At 42.1% G+C, this 18,181-nt stretch overlaps 1 protein-coding gene across 4 annotated transcripts in view; it reads right to left on the bottom strand.

Annotated features, from left to right (window-relative positions):
• Positions 1-16,639, bottom strand: part of LOC140272728 (trinucleotide repeat-containing gene 6A protein-like) — a 34,459-nt gene extending 17,820 nt beyond the window's left edge. The window contains exons 1-5 of one of the 4 annotated variants that reach the window (XM_072368135.1): positions 16,415-16,639; positions 14,917-14,968; positions 9,074-9,169; positions 2,246-2,566; positions 966-1,013 (exon numbers count right to left, since the gene is read on the bottom strand). In XM_072368135.1, coding sequence (XP_072224236.1) covers positions 966-1,011 — 46 coding nt within the window. In that variant the 5' untranslated portion in view covers positions 1,012-1,013; positions 2,246-2,566; positions 9,074-9,169; positions 14,917-14,968; positions 16,415-16,639. Of the gene's footprint in view, positions 1-965; positions 1,014-2,245; positions 2,567-7,422; positions 7,549-9,073; positions 9,170-14,916; positions 14,969-15,929; positions 16,104-16,414 lie in introns of those variants that run through there. The other 3 variants (XM_072368136.1, XM_072368137.1, XM_072368138.1) reach the window with 3 other exon arrangements.
• Between the last annotated feature and the right edge of the window lie 1,542 nt (positions 16,640-18,181).

The raw sequence follows: 18,181 nt of genomic DNA, 5'->3' as shown, positions 1-18,181 counted from the left end.
TACCCAACTGTTCTGGATGTGATCACTGCCAGGCCTGCCCCTGGAAACGACTGCCACCATTTTGTCACCACAGCAGGACCCAAAAGCATGCCAAAGCTGTTAACTAAGATTCAGTGAGGCAGAAGATGATAGTCAGTCGGAGAGTTGGAGAGCATAGCAAAGATGGCAACAGAGTACGGAAGGGAGGGGGGCAAGGAAGTGAGGGCAGGATTTGGCAAATGAGAGGAGGTAATCACATATAATACGTTAACTGCCAGAGACCAGAATTCAGACCTGGCATGTGTCTAAACTTAGACCTCACAAACCACATCCAATTTTGTTTTTATGACCATTCAGCACAAGCTCATCCTATTACAGTGGCGATCGCCTAAATCTTCAATGCCGTAGTAGCCTTCCATCTTATTTAGCAGAATATTCTGTCGGCCTCAAACCAAATTCCCGCAGTAGTACGACTGATTTACGATACTTTTGATGTTACCGGGAATTACACAATGAAGTATTGTCAGCAGCAACCACCTAGATTTCATTGAGTTTAGCTGAAAACAGAAAGTTGGGGATTTTTAGAGACATGGTCAAAAAAAAAAAAAAAGGAAACAGAACCTCAGTTTGATGAGGACATGCAAAGTTTTGATGCAGGTGCTGCAAGCAAAGCATGCCGACAGCACAGACTTTGAGTCGGCTCAGCTACCTATTTTTCTGGTCCTTGTAACTTAAAGTGCTTCTCACTTTCAAAGTCTCTCACATAATGGTTGCCAGCTCTAGCAGCTTATCATGTTAGCTTGCCAAGTCTCCTCTTGCACCCTTTCACACCCACTTTCTCACTCATTCATCTCTCTCTCTCTCCGATAAGCAAAGAATACAATTCATCATTATTCAAGGTCAAAAGCTAGTCTGACGATTTCTCTGCAGACAGCCAAAGTAAGACACTGTGAGGAAGGGGAGGGGAGAAGGCAATATGTAGTCACCTGTTTGATTAGGGGAATGGCTGACGGAATCCCGAATGGGAGCCATGCCTGGAAACAGAGAGGGAGACTGTCAAACAGAGGGAGATAGACAGAAAAAGTGTGCAGATATGAGAAATAGTTGGGACAAACTGGCAATCCAATGAGAATCAAGCAAACAGAGAGAAAGCGCATAAAAAAAGGAAAAAAAAGTCAGAAGTTCAAAGGAGGAGGGGCTTGCAAGTGTAAGTATATTAGTACACAGATACTGCTGGTTAGTTAGTCAGTTAGTTATCCTGATTATAACATAATGAAGAATTAAAGCCCTTCAGTCAGGGTCTCTACAAATCATCAAGATGCCTTATGTGAATTCTTTAGCATTTTAAGTTGTACTTGTTGTCAATTAGAGCATATTTAGCTCAAAAGTTTCCTTCTCTGAAGAATGAACAGAATGACATCACAACTATAATGGTGTGTTTTTCCATTACATGGAAGGGTATGACGCGGTAGAGTTTAAGCCCCCCAGTGATTGGTTTTCCTTTGCTTTATAGTCTTCCCCTCCCTGTGGGCGGGATGAGTCGTTTATCAGCGCAGTGTGTATGAAGCTGCAGCGACACAGAGGACGCACAGCTTGTGTGCGTGTATTACACGGCATCGATTTAGCAGATGCCTTTATCCACCGTGACTTACGAATGAGGAACACAGAGTGCTTGTTGCGCCAAAACAGTTTGGGACACGCTCATTAGAGTGTTCATTTTTCGGGAAAGGACCGTTTTTCGGGAAAAGTCATCAACGTCTGAGCGCTACGGGGCTCGACTCATGTCAGCAGAACCAAAAAAAGACTGATCTGTGAATTTATAGTTAGGTTTAATGAACGCGATACAGTTACTAGCCATGCACAGTATGCTATCCGTGTGAGCTAACGAGTACTGCTGACCTGTGATTATTTCTAACCTCGTTAGAAACCACCAGCTTGAACCCGGATTAAACTCATTTTTAGATAAATGAATAATGCCAGACAAAGAGGGACGAGTTACAGAGGAACAACTTGAACGCTCTTTGTGCGGACAGACTTTTTAGGACTCTCGGCAACATTAACATCCCTTCATTTTACTGTAGACTGATTAACTTCCCCTTTCAAGGAAAATGTTGGCACAGCTGCACCGAAAGATAACATGTATAGGATCACATACTCGTGAATATTATCACGTAGGCCACATACTGGTGTAGGCTAGTGTCCCTGTAAGCAAGCAGGAATAAAAACCAAAGTGAGTGCAGTGCTCTTTTTCTTCTTTTCTGTTTACCTCTGAGTGCCACTGGTGGCTGCAGCTCCTGGCTGGGCAGGACGGGGTCCCTGGCTTCAGTGGAGAACAGGTGACCTTCGGTTCCCAGGTCGACACAGCGGAGGTCAAAGGTCAAAGCTCAGTGAGCACAGCCTCAGGGGTATGAGGTGAGGAGGCAGGGGTTGTCAGAGCAGGCAGCAAGCTGATCAGCCCCCCTTGGCATCGCTGAGGACTATCTGTGTGTGTTGGGGTTTGTGTGAGCGTGTATGTTATGTGTGGGGAAGGGGAGGGGGGGATGTGGTTTAGATTAAGGACTCTTTCTTGACTTTGTATGCTCTGGCACTGCAGAAAAAAAAAGAGAAAGAGAAAAAAAAACTACTGTTAAAACATTTTGTGCACACCGTATCAATAAATTCAAAGATAATCATCAGTTACAACATGAACACACAACAGTTTCTGAAGTACTGCTGAAGGATTCGAAAAGTCTGCCATGAACACATTTTATTTTCATCGTATTAAGGGATAAATGTGCATTTACGATCTGTATATAAACAACTCATTCGAGTATGCGACACCCAAATCAGGACGATCTGATGATGGCGCATCATAATCTTTTCAGATGAAACATACAGACCGCATCATTAGCGAGTACAAGGCAAATTTCCTACTATTTAACAAAGAAAAAGTCTGTTAAATAGTTAGCCATGTCCCTTCGTGTGTTTCCCCGACCAATAGGCTGACCGAGTCTTTGTTGTTAGCTCGATGTTATTCATCTCCCTCATCGGGCAACGTGCTACTCTGCCATCTAGGATTCTGTTGTGTCGCTATGCGAACCTTAGAAAAACTGCAGAGGAGCACAAGGATGCCATCAAGTCAACCCGTGGTGAATGAGCCGACCACCTTTGCCAGCTGCAGTCTCAGGTCAATTGAGTGCATCTTCGGAACAAGAAACTTACTGAGGCAGCTAAATGACGGAGGAGGAGGAGGACCGCCAGGACAGTGACTTTCAACTTCTATTTCAACAAAGGCCAATATTTCAGAAGAGGAATGTCAGTGGATAGACCAACATCCTGATAAAGTGTCAAAGCAGCAGAGATAGAATCGTGACAGCTCTTTCAATATGTATATATCAGACCAAACACATGAGAAGATATTTGTGAAGTAGGTTTTTCACCTTAAGCTGAAGTGACAGGCTTTGTATCCAGGCAACGACATGCACAACTTAACATGTGAGCACGCAAGCTCAAATAAAATCTGTGGGGAGAACTGTCATGCAGATCATTCAGTGTAATTCTACCCTGAAAGATTGTCATATGATCTCGCGGTCAGATCGCCCACCCCTGGCAACAGGCTTAAAGCTGACAGCCCTGCACGAAGACGCCGAGGCAAGCAGTAATAATGGGACAAAGACAACTTAGCACAGATAGAACGGGAGGCAAAAACAAGAAGAAGAAAAAAAGGAACAGAAGGACAAGCTGCTGAAATCTTAAGTAAAAAATTAACTAGAGGGTTTGTAATCAAGTGTGTGTGTGTGTCTCCCAAACCTTTTCTTAGTGCAGGTTGTGTTAGCTCTCTCTGCCTGCCTGCAGTACACAGGTCTATTTATACATTTCCAGTTCAAATAGCAACCACTCTGTTCACTAGCCAACATGATAAGAGAACAAACAAACCCATGTGTGGACAACTAGCAAGTGTGCAGATCCTATTAAGCTCAAACGTGTTTGGAGACTACGTTAATATTTCTAACGTACAACAACAAGTGGTGTGCCTTCTGTAGTGTGAAGACAGTTATTCCAAAAAGAAATGGAAAACGAAAAATATGTAAATGATTCCAGGAAAGACGTTTCCTTGAGATACAAAAATCAGTGGTGGATTGGTGTCAAGCAATGACCTCACTTTTAACCCAACTTTCTTCACCGACAGCTTACTGGATATAGCTGGGCATTCCTCCAAAACACAGACATATTGCCTGCCAGAGGGTGCTTAACCACCCTCTGAAAATAAGCTATAGAAGAAAAATAAATGGACAAATCAATGTCATTACCTAACTGAACTCTCAAAGTACATTATCCTAATTATCTGAAAGATATATGAACACATAAAAGAAGAAACTTTTGTCAGGTTGTCTAAATGATATTGTATATATATATGACTTCTTGAGATGAGGCAATTAAGACAAGTAAATTGATTCATCTAATGACAAAGATGATAATAACCGAGGGACCTCTGATGGTTCCAGAACTCAAGAGTGATCATTTGGTTTTATTTTGTTATGCAACACTAAACCCATCATTGTGTTATTTTTTTTATTATTCTACAGACCGCACAAGCAACTTGATCAAATCACCTCGGGCTATCATAAACCGATGGGAACTTTTTACGGTTTGACATTAATCATCCAAATGATGCGTCAGAAAAACTGGCAGACTAACTTTAATTCTTTTTGCCGCCACTCTAGTTCAGATCCAAATGAAAGTGCTCTTCAAAACGAGCAGGTTTTCATTAGCACGCCCATTTAAAAACAGTAATTTGCGGCGCTGCATTTTTTTCTTTCAAATGTTTATCGTTCATCTCAAACGAATATAAGCATGGTCACTGTTGCAGCTCGGTACATAGAGTACAGCTTGTTCCTCTTTAGCTCTGCTTCCATCTGAGAACGGCTTTCATGAGGGCCCCTGGAATTGGCAGCAAGTTGGCTGTTCCTATCATCTTACAGTCGGGAGCAGGTTGGGGGTGGGGGTGTGTAGCAACAAAACAAAATGAGAAAAAGATGTAAATAAACAGCGAAGGGAAAAATAAACCACTCATTTCAGAGGTGAAAAGGAAAGCGGGCGTTTAAAAAGTAGGAATTGATGGACAGAAGCCAGTCACTGAGGGCGATTTGAAAAGAATGCAGCTGCAGCTTCCAACATGTAAAACAGCTTCAAGTCGGCAGCACATTGATCGAGTACAATGTGTACTCAACTGAACTGAGAGAAGAAGTGTCGAACCACACAGTGAAAAAAGGAAAGGAGAGATGCATGCCAACAGTCCAATTAAATATTGACAAATGATGTGTTCTGGCCTCATAAGGGGCTGGGTGATTGTAAAACTCGATTTACCTCAATCCCAGTGATCAGCGTGCACATTTTCAGTCGATCTGTCAACATGCCCGGCTCTGTAGCCCTCAGCACACTCCAGTCCACTAGTTGGCAGCAATGCGCCGCTAAACTGGTTGAACCCCCCCCCAAAAAAATTCCGCCATAATTTTTTCATGAGATTGATTTCCAGATGATTTATTTAGTTGATGTCTTTCCTGAAGAAAAGTTTAAACACTCGTTGCTCTATGCCAAGATGCATTTTCATCCAGCAAAGTGGCCTCGGTGTCACCAGACCGAATGAGAAAAGTACAACTGTGTGTTTACTGTAGAGGTAATGGCTGCATAACAGCATTAGCCTTTTTCTAATGCAATAATGTTTTATGTGAGCGTTCCGTGTTTAATTTGACCACACTAAATATCTAAAAAATCTGGGGTGCAGTGGCTGTCAACTAAACATTGTATCCAGCTCAAAGCTTTCCTCGTGTGTCCTGCTGTTGCTATGCAACGGGAAAATCTATTTGAAGCACTGCGCTTTCTTCTCAAAACCCGACATATTTTTAACATCATTTGCAACACAACGTGCCCTCAGAGAAAAGTTATGTTAAAGAAAAATCAAAAGCAGTGTGGATTTGTGCGTCACGATTACAGTTATGGAGGATCTAAAAAGTTAATAAAGTTAACTCAGCTGTAAAAAAAAAAAAAAAAAAAGGCACAGTGTTTCAACACAAAATGGCACGGTGAGAAAAGGAGGCGGAAGGATAGAGGGAGTGCTGCGACGGCAAAAAAAAAAAAAAGTCTTAAACGTTCCTGATGCAAGGAAACGTTCATCATTGTCGAATCTTAACGATGTGGTGCTGCAGCTCTGAGAAGAGCGCATTTCTCATATCAATGAGCACATTTTTGCGACTAATATTGCTACCCTGGATGATACTTGGCATTTGTTATGGCCGACGCAGTGAGAGAACATCACACGTTGTGTCACAAAAAAGAAAACTTATATGGAATGCATCTCTCCTGAGATAGCATCAGTGTTTAGAGTGTCCACCATTTTCAGTCATTATCGTATTGTAAACATTTGTAACAGCCTCTAGTCTGTCTGTCTGTCTGTCTGTCTGTCTGTCTGTCTCACACACACACCCACACACGCGTCTATTTGACTGAAAATCCATCGCGAAGAACATCAGAATTAACTATTCATCAAACAATGTTACAATAAACATAATTAAAATGACGTCAGATGTCTAAACCGCTGCATTTGCTCATCTATGTGCTGAATCTGATTAAAATGTTAACGGTGTGTTGCAATTCAGGGAAGTCTGGATTTTAAAGCTTTTTCCTTTTTTTTTTTTCTTTTTTAAATAGCTTCTCTAACTGCTTTGACAAAAGACCAGAAGAGAGATAACGTGACAGGAAAAACAAGCTTTCAACAGTGCTAACTACAAAATGTGTAACCCTTGAGTCATTACGTACAATAACCTTTTGGCATTGTCCATCATGTCCTCCGTAATGTGCATCGCACAAAAAGAAACTCAGTCTCTGAATACTGAGTCTCTTTTTCAAATGTATTCCCTATTCAACTTAAACTAATTCACTATTAGTTTAAGCTGCCCGGCTCATTAGGCTCACCTGAAGGGCTGCCGTCGCCATAAGAATTCACTATTAGCACAAGTCTGTGTGTGAAATTTCAGCTGTGGATGTAGAGCGAGCAGCGGGTCGACTGCAGGGCCGAGCAGTTTGTTCCATTTGCTGAAGCAGTGTTCATTTATTTTGTAGCATCTCCATTAGCTGTACATTTAGCTGGGAAGAGTCATTAGATACAAATTAAATTCATACTTAGTTTAACAGTCAGTTGTGTGCATGAGAGACTAAGAAGTAGAGAGAGTTGGGACAAAATTAACCACCCATAGCCAGATTTCTTCTTTGTTCAAAGCATGCTCTGCATTATCATATGTAACCATGTTCATAAATCAACATAAATGTGTGGCCACGAATGTATCATGGATCCCACTACATATATACTAAGCTATAACCAAACTATAGGCAAATTATTTGAGGACTGTTAAATGAAAAAGAAAGAAAAAGAATCATCCCAAATACATTTCCTGGAGCCGACTTAACTCTTGTTTAGGGAAGGCCCCGTTGTCAAGGAAACATTCCCTGAACACTCCCAATTCCTTTGGGCTTGTCCAAGCAAGATGACATCAGTGTTTGGAGCGCATACCAGTGCCTCTCAACTAGAGAAATGTCTTCAACTATAAACAGTGAAGACTATGGGAACACAGGGTGTGAAAAACACACGACCTGCATATCTTTCGTCTGTCAACATGATTCAGTTCATGCAAGAAGAACTCAAAGACCAAATAAGAAAAGGGAAGCATTGAGGAAAAGACTCGATCTACGCGTCCCTATCAAAACAGCGTACAGTGCATGCGATTACGTGTGCGGTGTGAATGTGTGCAGGAGCAGATAAGAGCACTTGTCACATTTCTCCACCGTCACATCTGCTCTGGGAGGAGTTTGGAGGAACTTAAATAAATGGTAAATAGAACTTTTAAAATGGAAGTGCCATTTTATTATTTTTTTATTTAAAAAAAAAAAATCGGAGCACATTTCACACGTGTCAATCAGAGGAAGAAGTTCCGCATCGCCGTGCTCTTACAAACACCGAGCGGTGTGCGATGACAGCACACAGCTGGTTGTTATGGCGAGTTCCACGACGCCGGCTTGATACATGTAAGCACACGCGAGGCAGAAATGCATTGCCTCCCATGACGGCTCAGAGGCGTATCAGCTGCAGATCAACTGAGACCCCCAACTCGCCTCTGCACTTTTACAGCTGACGTGATGCGGCTCAGAGGCGTGACGTAGACGTGAGACATTTTTTAAAGCAGCTTCTTAGCACAGGCCAAATGTGCCGGGCGTCAACTTCAACAAAATGTTTCATCTATAAATGTCAGAAAATGGTGAAAAATGACTGAATGTTTATCATGAAAATATTTCAAAAGCTGGAACTAAAGAACTTCTGGCATTGCTAATAGTATAATGATCCACTTAACGTCTTACTGGTCTTCCACTAATGTAGGATCAAACTGTCATATTATACCAAGTTTAGAGAAGAAGACAGACGGAGCCTTTCAGAGGGACAATGATCACACTCTTGTTACTGTATAACCATTATCTGGGAGGAGCAAATGGCTGCGCCAACTCACAGTGTGATACAACAGAACTCAAGTCTGAAATGCACGTCTGTCTGGAGAATATCTACAGATATAAGGAGAGAAAGAAGGAGACAGAACTGACGACTCGGGGCAGCAATTGAAAGGAAGGGCAAAAGAAAGTAAAATATAGATAATGAAAAAAGAGCCTCCAGGTCAAATATGGACTTCCTGCGTACTGCAGCTATGAAGGTTTCCCTTGTAACAATAGTAGGTTTCAACGAACAGGACTCAGTGGAAACGAGCTGCAACTCAAATGGAAAACACCACTACGTCACATGGCAGAGGACACCGGCTCTGTCAATGGAGCAAAGCGCAGTGCACTAATGGGACAGAAATAATGAAGAACGCAGACCAAACAGCTCCAGAATTCACTTATTTTACATCAAGATAATCATCTAAATCACTCAATATGGGTATTCATTATTCCCAGTTCACATTTTGAGCCCAACGGTGAGGCTTAACGCTGAGCAAGAGCTTATTGTCAACTTTCAGAGGCAGAAAATATTGTGAGTTTGTCCACCTAAATAAAATCACTAAAACAAGCATCTCACCTTTTGTCCAGTCCTGTAGATTCTTATCCTCTCTTGTTACACTCTCCGTCTTTCTCTCTCTTCCATCCACTGTTCTTCCCTCTGTGGGTGCGTTCCCTGTAGACGACAGGAGGACATTCTTTAGCTGTCTAAATAGTCTGTTCTTCCTTCATATGCGACTTCTGTGACGGTGACTGACAAGAGCTCGAACAATTGCAAACAATATTTTGCTTTCATCAAAAGCTTTGGACTGAAATCAAACCGCATATCCTGTTCAAATGTTCAAATCTTCTTTACGGACAAAATACGCGGTTCAAAGAAGTTTAGTTAAATGTCTTTGATGTGAAGATTCTTTGCAAATTCCAAACCCAAAAGTCTAAACAATATGGATCCAAACGATTCAGACATAATATTTTAAATAACATCTGAAGGAAAATACAAAGTCACTCTGAGGGCTCAAGAGGATGGGTCTGGAATGATGAAGTTTCATTGTAAGTGGGTTTTTGGGAGGTTGTTGCTTCTCCCTCAGTGAGAGTTAAAGGGGAACTCCAGTATTTTTAAACCTAGACCTTATTTCTGGCATGAAATACGTTTATCTACTCACCAAGAACAGTTTGGCGAAAGTCAGCTTCCTTCGTAAGCTATTTAGATAACTTGCTATCCATATAACGGAGTGAACGGGGCAAAGACCATGCAGCCTCTAAATAAGGCATTATCCGTCTTTATTTCACCAATACTTTAAGACAAATGAATGAACAAAAGTGCACTATAGCTCATAGGTGCTGTTATGTGGCTACTTGCGGCTACAGGAGACCTAACGGAGGGATTTCTACACAGGCACTCTACTGGGACCACTTTATCCACACGCCCCCCTGGAGCACAGTTTATTTACTCCTTAATCTGTGACAGTCGACTAACTTCACACGGAGTTTGCTACTGCTAGTTTTGTGCAACCTAACAGGATATTTATAAAATTTTGACAACGTGAACGACGACTTTGAGTAAGACGGATGTTCTTACCGGAGTGAATGAGCTGTGGTGCAGCCATGCGTGTCGATGAAGTGGTCCCAGTAGACTTTCACTAAACTGTTCTCGGTGAGTTTAAAAATACCGGAGTTCCCCTTTAAGTTTAGCTGCACTGGCCTTGGTGGGTGTGCCATTTAGACCCGAGGAGAAAGCTGCAGGCTGCAGTCTAATCCGATAAATAGATTACTGCACAACATTTCCCTTCGCTTTGCACAGACACAAAGATGCTGCAACAACTCCGACACTGTGGCAGCAAAATCAGATCTCAGTCATTTGGCAGCATCTTAGAGGCCCTGATCTCGAACCAGCTGAGATCTGAACTAGGAACCTCCGAGCCACGAGGCAACAGTTCTAAGCACAACCCAACACTGCCAACTGACCAAAACTACTCTGATCAACATGTAAATGACAGCCTTTTACTTAAACTGACTTTGTTCGAGATTTAAAAAAATTAAATAAATCTCTGTAACATCCTTTTTTTTGGGCTCCCTCCCCCCTCTGTTTCCACACGGTCAACCATCAGGTGCCTCAGCAGATGGTTCTGGGCTCAACAACCACCGCAGAGCATGGTGGGAGCCCTCCTGGAGTGCACGCATATGCATCACATACAGCATCTGTTTATGAATGGGAGCATCTACTGCCCTTCCCCCAACAACTACAGCTGAGAGAGGGAAGGGGGCACTGCAAGCAACACCCCCACCCCACCCCCAAAATAAAATGGTGGTGGTAGTATTTAGTTTAATACTAAATAGACTATACTAAATAACTACTCAGTTACAAGAGCATTTCTAAAGCGCCTGACACTCGATCTGCCAATTCAAACATAGGATAAAAAAAAAAGTCTCTCAGACTCTGGCAGTTACCTACATATTAATAACTTTATATGACCACCAGTCCAAAGTTCAGAAGTGTTTCATGTAAACATTAAAGAAACAACAAAGATGAAACATTTTTGCCAATCACATGATACGTAATCGCTGATCAACATTTGGCTCAATAAGCAACAAATCGACATTGAAACCCTTAAAATAGCCTCCACACATCATCTTTACTTTATTTTTCCACTGAAAGCACCGACCACATGCTTTCCGTTTGTCCTCCTTAACAAGTCTGTTAATGTGTAACAACAAATCCGGCTAGTTAAACCATAACCGAAATAAGACGAAAATACATGGCAACCGGCATAGGACTTATATTATAGGACTTATTCCATCACCATTAAGTCTCACGTGCACAAAACCTGTTATACAATTCGTTATTATCACATCGTGGTAGTAGAAAATTAAATCTGAGGCAAACTGTAAACACGTACTCCAAGCCAACACCGAAACATGCCACACTTTCACTTTAACATACACATCAGCTGGATGCCGACAAGGCCCTGCTCTCCAGAAATATTTACTCTCTAAATATAGTATTTGGTGTGTTGAAAGTCAATAAAAAAAGGGAGATCTAAGGGGTAAAAAAAAAATAAAAATAAATAAATATTTCCAGTAGATCGCTGGAGCCCTTTCTAACAGGTCGAAAAAAAACTGAAAACATGCCAACATCTGGCTCGTGAGAACATCCAGTCCAAATGACTCAACAGTAGATGTGTATTTTTAATAGTCTCCAGCACCCACAAGTTATTTTGCACCGTGGATGCTCCAGTCAGGACAACACAGACACACAGTTGCTTTTTCTACACAAAGACACATTTACCAAGTGTATCGTCTCATGACGGATCCGAAACCGACAGCTACGGACAAAAGATTTTTTTTCTTCAAAATTCACCATTGGCCGGGACAGCTGGAAGCCCGTTCACTGTCCCGCCGTAAATGGGTCTGACGTCCGTGGTCCAATCACAAGTTGTAAACCAGCCTGATTATCTCAGACAGTTGGGATCATTAGAAGCTTTGGTTTCCAAGAGCACTGGTTACAAACTTGCAACTACAAGCAGAGCGAAAAGGCTTTAATCGGCTTGTGTTGGTATCGTTGTGCTCTGTGTGAGGGCAGATTTAAAATTAAAGCTTTCAAAAATGCTGAGTCACTAAAAGTCTACTACTTGCCCCTGCTACGCCTCAACAACATGGCCCCAAATATCTCCGCAAACTTTAAAAGATCCGTGATGGTCAAGAGTAAAATTCAAAGCCAACTACTCTTGAAAGATTCACAAGAAAGAAGAGATCTTCACTGTCCTCTTTGTGAACTCCTTCTTGCCTGCTGTCAAATACAGCTGGAACGCTAAAAATAAACCAGGGCTTCTCATGAAGTGGTGATCAGAAATCTGAGGATTTAAAATATAAGATTACCGAGGAGTAGTCCTCCATTGAAGCAAACAAAGTCATAGACTGTATCGACTGTGCTTGTGGAATTGTGAAATTTTCCCCACAAAAGTACACCAGACATACACTCAAACATAAGCTGATAGGACTTGAGATGCGCCTGTCCCTGAAGAACAAAAGCCAGAAGGGTAGTGGCATGGCTAATTTGCATTAGTGTGTTCTCAAAGCCAAGGCAGGCGCAAGAAAGGAATCACCAATTAATGGTCGACAGGTACTTTTAATCATAAACATCCCAACAGCAAAGGCTTCCTGGAGCCGACGCTGCAACATGTGACGTCTCCAGCCAAGCTGCATAATATCCGCTTGCTGCAGTCAAAGCGAGGCCAGTTCATTTCAGGTGAAGGCAAGTCAAGGAAGTCAATGTGAGATCTCTGAAAAGAGCAATTAAATTGTCCAGCTTTCAGTGTGAGTGTTTAATTTTACCAGGCTAAACAAAAAAAAAAAACAGTTTTAAATTATCTAATCACCTTGTTTTCTTTATGCAAAAGTTGACATGTGTCGTCAATCTTTGTGTAGGAATAAAAGGACCAGTAAGTAGCAAAGGTGATGCAATTTAAAAAAAGGACCTGGATCAAAAGTTTGTTAAACTCTGAATCTGTTTGATGCAGCTGAACATAAACGCTCCCGTGATACAAACTTCAAAGATGCACTTGCAGAGCCACAGTCTAGCGTCTTGTTTATGCAAAACTGGCTTTGCCGGCTCACATCCTGTCTGAGCCTGCGCAGGGTCAACTGCATCAAATTCTCCACGGCTGTCCTTACTTGTTCCAATCTCATGACCATCTGCAGGTGTGGCTTAATGGCTCACAGGGGCAATGGTCAACTACCTGATCCCCGGCCAATGCAGCGCCAATGGAGAAATGTTGCAACGTCTTGGGAATTTATGGCACTGCGGTATTAAATTCCAAACAAGACAATCTCAGCCTGACCATTTTAGCTTGGAGTAATTTTGTGTTGCGCTTGCTTTAGCACTTTGTTAAGAACGAAGTTTAGATTGACAACGAGATTAGAGAAAAGTCATGTTAAAAAAAAAAAAGAAAAAAAAAAGGGCCCACATAACCAAAAGTGAAAGTGGAGTCAAAAGGAAAAATAACAACATTCAAAACTAATTACATGTGAATTATTTCACCTCTGTGTTAAGATTGAAAATAGAACAGGGCTCCAGAACACAAAAGAGGACTCAAGTACGACTAACAGTTGAGGTTTCCTCATGCTAAGGGGGCTTCAGAGTAAGAGTGCTGCGCATGTATTCAGTTTTTGCACAGAGGAATGTAATCCCCACAAGGGCCTCAAAAGAATCACATTTCTGATACTGTTAGCCTGTTACAGAAACGTCCACAGAACGCCATCTGTTAACTTTAGGACAAAGTGTCTTTTTGAACATGACAACAAAGACACTTCCTAAAAACTTTGTTGGAATGACCTCGAGCAGACACTTCTGATGGCAGCGTGCCTTGAAAAAAAAAAAGATAAATTAAATAAATAAATGACAACTCATCCAAACTGTTTTATATTAAGGGTATTAATACACTGGTTCACCGTCATTCACACAGCTGGAAAATATGGCCCGTGCTCGGAAATTGTGAAACATAAACTAGCTTTAGCAACCGGCCCCAAACAAACCACCATAACAGAGCACCTTACCAAACCGCGAAAACCACGAATCACTACTATCACACAGCAGGAGGATGGACAGCCTATTTTAATGATTCCCAAACACAAAAGCAGATCATTCTGGCAAACAGAGAAGCAATGAATTGATCATGTGGGTCTTGACAAATTACAGCAAGATCAAACCAAGAAAGAAGGAAGAAGGGGGGGAAAAAGAAGAAAAAAAAAAGGGCTCCGTTCAGGAAACGGAGCAGAAAAACTAGATCTGCCAAGAGATGCGAGCTTCAAAAACAGAGAAGAGATTAAACCCGTGTCTTTTGAGCGAGGCGATGAACAAGTTGCAGTCTGCGGCGCTATTGTGTGTCTGCGTGTCGACCAACTGTATGAAAACAATGAGCTGCTCAAACACCTCTACACACACACACACACAAAACATCAGGACCCTGGCTTCTCATTTAGCGATTTTAAAACAGCAAAGCTTAATCAGCACAATGTGGCCTAGACCAACCCAGACCCTCCAATTCAATTCAAACGGAACTGCATGTGCTAGCATAAGCAGGAGCTGCCCCCCCCCCCCCAAACACACACACACAGACAGACACATAACCCCCCTCCACCCCCTTCGGTAGCACACCACACAGAGACGGGCCCTGTATAATCTAAAGAGAAACAGCCAGAAAACTGACGCAAATCGATGCTCTTACTCTGGCACGCATGTACACAGACACTTAAATGAAAACCCTGTTGAAAGTGAGGGCCGTCATCATAAAAGTTGTGCTAGCTTACTTGGTGTGCAGCTGAATTGTATTAACTTGTGTTACACAAACACCTACAGCACTCCAGCTTCTGATAACTGAATACAAGTGTGTGTGTGTGTGTGTTAGTTTATGGTGACAACCTGACCTGTTAAGATGCTTTAGTTTCTTTGGTGGCAACAGCTTCCAATTCCAAATCTCTGAATGGAGAAAAACAAAAAAAAACAGAAAGAAAACACTGCCATCAAACAAAATAGCCACATCAGTCACACGCAATTATAGTTAACCTGGACACGTGCCTGCATCAGTTTACCGGTTTACTTTAAACAAGCAACCACGAGTGAAAAAGAAAGAAAAAAAACGTATCCTGGAGAGTAACATCGTAATCAAAACATCTCAGTAATGCACATGATGAAACACATCATTCCAGCAACCCCCCACCCCCCCAAAACAAAAAAACAAACTGACTCATCGGTAAATTCGGTATGAAAAGCAAGAAGCCTGCGTGGAAGTGCAGGTTGAGCTGCTCAACACGACAATGCACAACCGGGGCCCCTTAAAGCTCGGACCCTACGTGAAGAGAAATCGTGTAAAGATGACAGCGAGTGAGAGTGTGTGGTGTGTAGGTCAAAGTTACAGCTCAGGTCCTGATCGGCCATTATCTCAGCTGTTGCCTGACTTAGAGCTTAACCAACATGGCTTCTCTCGAGCCAGAGGTTTGTTTAGCAATAAAAAACATGGCCTTGAGGGGATGTCTATTTTAGAAAAAAAGGCCCCAACATAATCTTATTAAATTATACCGCGGTTGCGTCGCGCTTACACTGCCGTGCCTTCACCGCATTAAGTACGGTGAATATGACCGCAAAACCAGAGGAGCGGAGCTCTGGTGTTGATCTGTTGATGCTTTTTACACCGACAGAGGGCGTTGAACACTCACTTCGAACACACAATTCTGCAGGTTTTACCGTTTCAATAAGCAATTCAAGTAAATGATAAAATGGTCACCAAAATGTGGGTGCTTAACGACATTTACAGAGCTGCGTACGAAGCGCAAGTGACCAAAATGTCAGACGACTGACCGCAGTAACCGCCAAGCAACCTGCGTCGTCAAATTAGCATCGCTGCTAATGCTAAGAGCTACGAAGGGGCTAGCTGACTTACCCGGTGTTACTTCGAATGCAGCGACTGTAAAACTGTGAATGTAGTAAACATAATGGTACACAAAGCCCAGCCCACACAATTTACTGGCAAGTACATTTAGGGAAACATTAATATCTTACAAATGACAGAATAACCTCTTTTGACAGATATGTACGCACAGTTGGCGAGCTGAGGTTAACTAGTACTGGTTGGCGCAAGGTTAAGCCGCCTCCAAATGCAAGTATTTGTCCGTCAGACGCTTTGAAATGGTTGGTAATGTGCAGGAAAACACAACCCCGCGTTTTGTCTACGCATTTGTAAACTGCGCTGCATTTGAGTCGCTTTGCCAAGGCAAAAGGCTGGTGGTGTTAGCTCGGTCGCGGCTAACCAAACAACAGCGGCTGCTCAACTTATCGAAACCGACCCCCGGTCCCCCTGCTCCACACTCCCGGTCTGCATTAGCTCGACAGAAAAAGATCGAGAAAACACCACAAAAGCAAGCTCACCTCATTGAAGTATAAAGTGCAACAGAGTGGAAAAGAAAGCCGACTGTAAGGCTAAAGAAATTCAACGCGTTTGCAGCATCTACGAGGGGAGGCATTCATCCTGTGAGATCGCCATTTTCTTCACTCGGTGCTGGCTAACCTTCTTTCGCTTGTGCTCTGCTTTCCCCTCCTCTCTCTGCATTCACTTCAGCTCAGGCGGTGTGTACGTGTTTGTGTATCGGTGTGTGCGTGTGATTCGGGGGGGTGGGGGTGTGTGGGGGGGCAGGAAACACCATCACCACTTCCTCTGACTGAGAAGAGGAAACACAATTAAAAGTGGCCAAATGGTATCGAGAGAAATGATGAGTGAAAACATGGTGACCCTGTTGAGGATAAGCAGCTCATTTAAATAAATAAAAAAAGCTCAGTGGGAAATTGAAGCCTGATGATACACGAACCAGCCACGCAACTAGAAATGGATTCATTTCAGTTATTTTTATCTCACATTCCAAATTAAACTACGTGTGCAGTGGCTTTGAGGTGCAAAACAGAACTTAAAAAAAAACAAACACCCAAAGTAAAAAAAAAAAAAATCATAAAACGTTTAAAAAAAACTTTTTTTTTTTTAATTGTTGTGTTCTCTAAAATGTGTTGATAAGTTTTGCTACCTTTTGTGAACGTTTGTTTTATGAAATGTGTTTTTTTAAAAAGTTTTTCGTCGTGTTTTCTCACTGAATGTGTGTTTTCGCTCGTATCTTTTTATATTTATTGTGTTTTGTCCGGTGTTGTTTGCAGCTCAGTGCAACCATACGTGGACATCTTAGAAAGGTATCATAAAGACTCCACAAATAAGGGCTGACAAATTTGAAAAGTAGCATTATCAGTGAACTAAAACTTTCTGTCCGGACATAGAAAACCATGCTTTTGTCCATAACTGTACCCAGGATTTGAAACCTTCCAGCACAGTTATTACTACCATTGTTTAGTCTCAGGGATGTTCCACTTATCAGAATAACACGTGTTATTGCCAGATACAGTTGATGCTGTTTCACACCGTTCTACTGCGACAGAGATTGCTGAAGTATTTCTCTACAACACCTTGGCTTTAGAGTATGTAAGCCTTTGGAGAGGAAAGTGAACACATCTGTCACACGCTTACAGCTAAAGAATGTGGAACGTGGAGAGGTCTGACTTTGCCATCCATGCATGGCTTTGGCTGCCATATAAGAAAAAAAAAGAGAGGAGAGGAGAGAGGTGCCTGAACACCAGAGAAACAAATACGGTGTGGAATCTGCCAACGTTTCACCACTGAGACAAAGGCTGTTGCTGCTTACAGGAGAGAGCAGCAATGCGTGTGTGTGCAAAGCAATGACCATTGACCCACCAATGGCAAAAACAACCCCCAACCTTGTTCGCAAATTACCTCTCTTATCTGCGTGTTTTTGACTATGAGGAAGAGTGAGAGGCAGAGTTTGTCCTCTGCTAAGTAATGATTTTATTTGACCAGGTTTTGAAGGCAAGATTAGATTATAGTGTGTCTGAATAAGGGAGTAAACCCAATGCACGGGGGAACCTTTAACAAATACTACAAATAGCTTGGTTATCCTGTTTATTGCTTCAGTTGATGGTGTATTTATGACTGGAGATTCAGATATAGCTTGCTCCGAAACATGCCGACCCACTGACTAAAACAATATGAACAGTCTGTAGGTGTGTTATCATAAAACAGCTATTACACAGTTGCTGAGTCTTTGCTCCACTTTGAATGATCAAGTAGTTGGAATTTAA

This window comes from Leuresthes tenuis, unplaced genomic scaffold, assembly GCF_036924035.1.
Source record: "Leuresthes tenuis unplaced genomic scaffold, fLeuTen1.0.hap1 SCAF_17, whole genome shotgun sequence".
In the NCBI taxonomy this organism is placed as follows: Eukaryota; Metazoa; Chordata; class Actinopteri; order Atheriniformes; family Atherinopsidae; genus Leuresthes; species Leuresthes tenuis.
The sequence above is the reverse complement of the archived record's forward strand: the minus strand, read 5'-3'. Positions and strand labels throughout refer to the sequence as shown.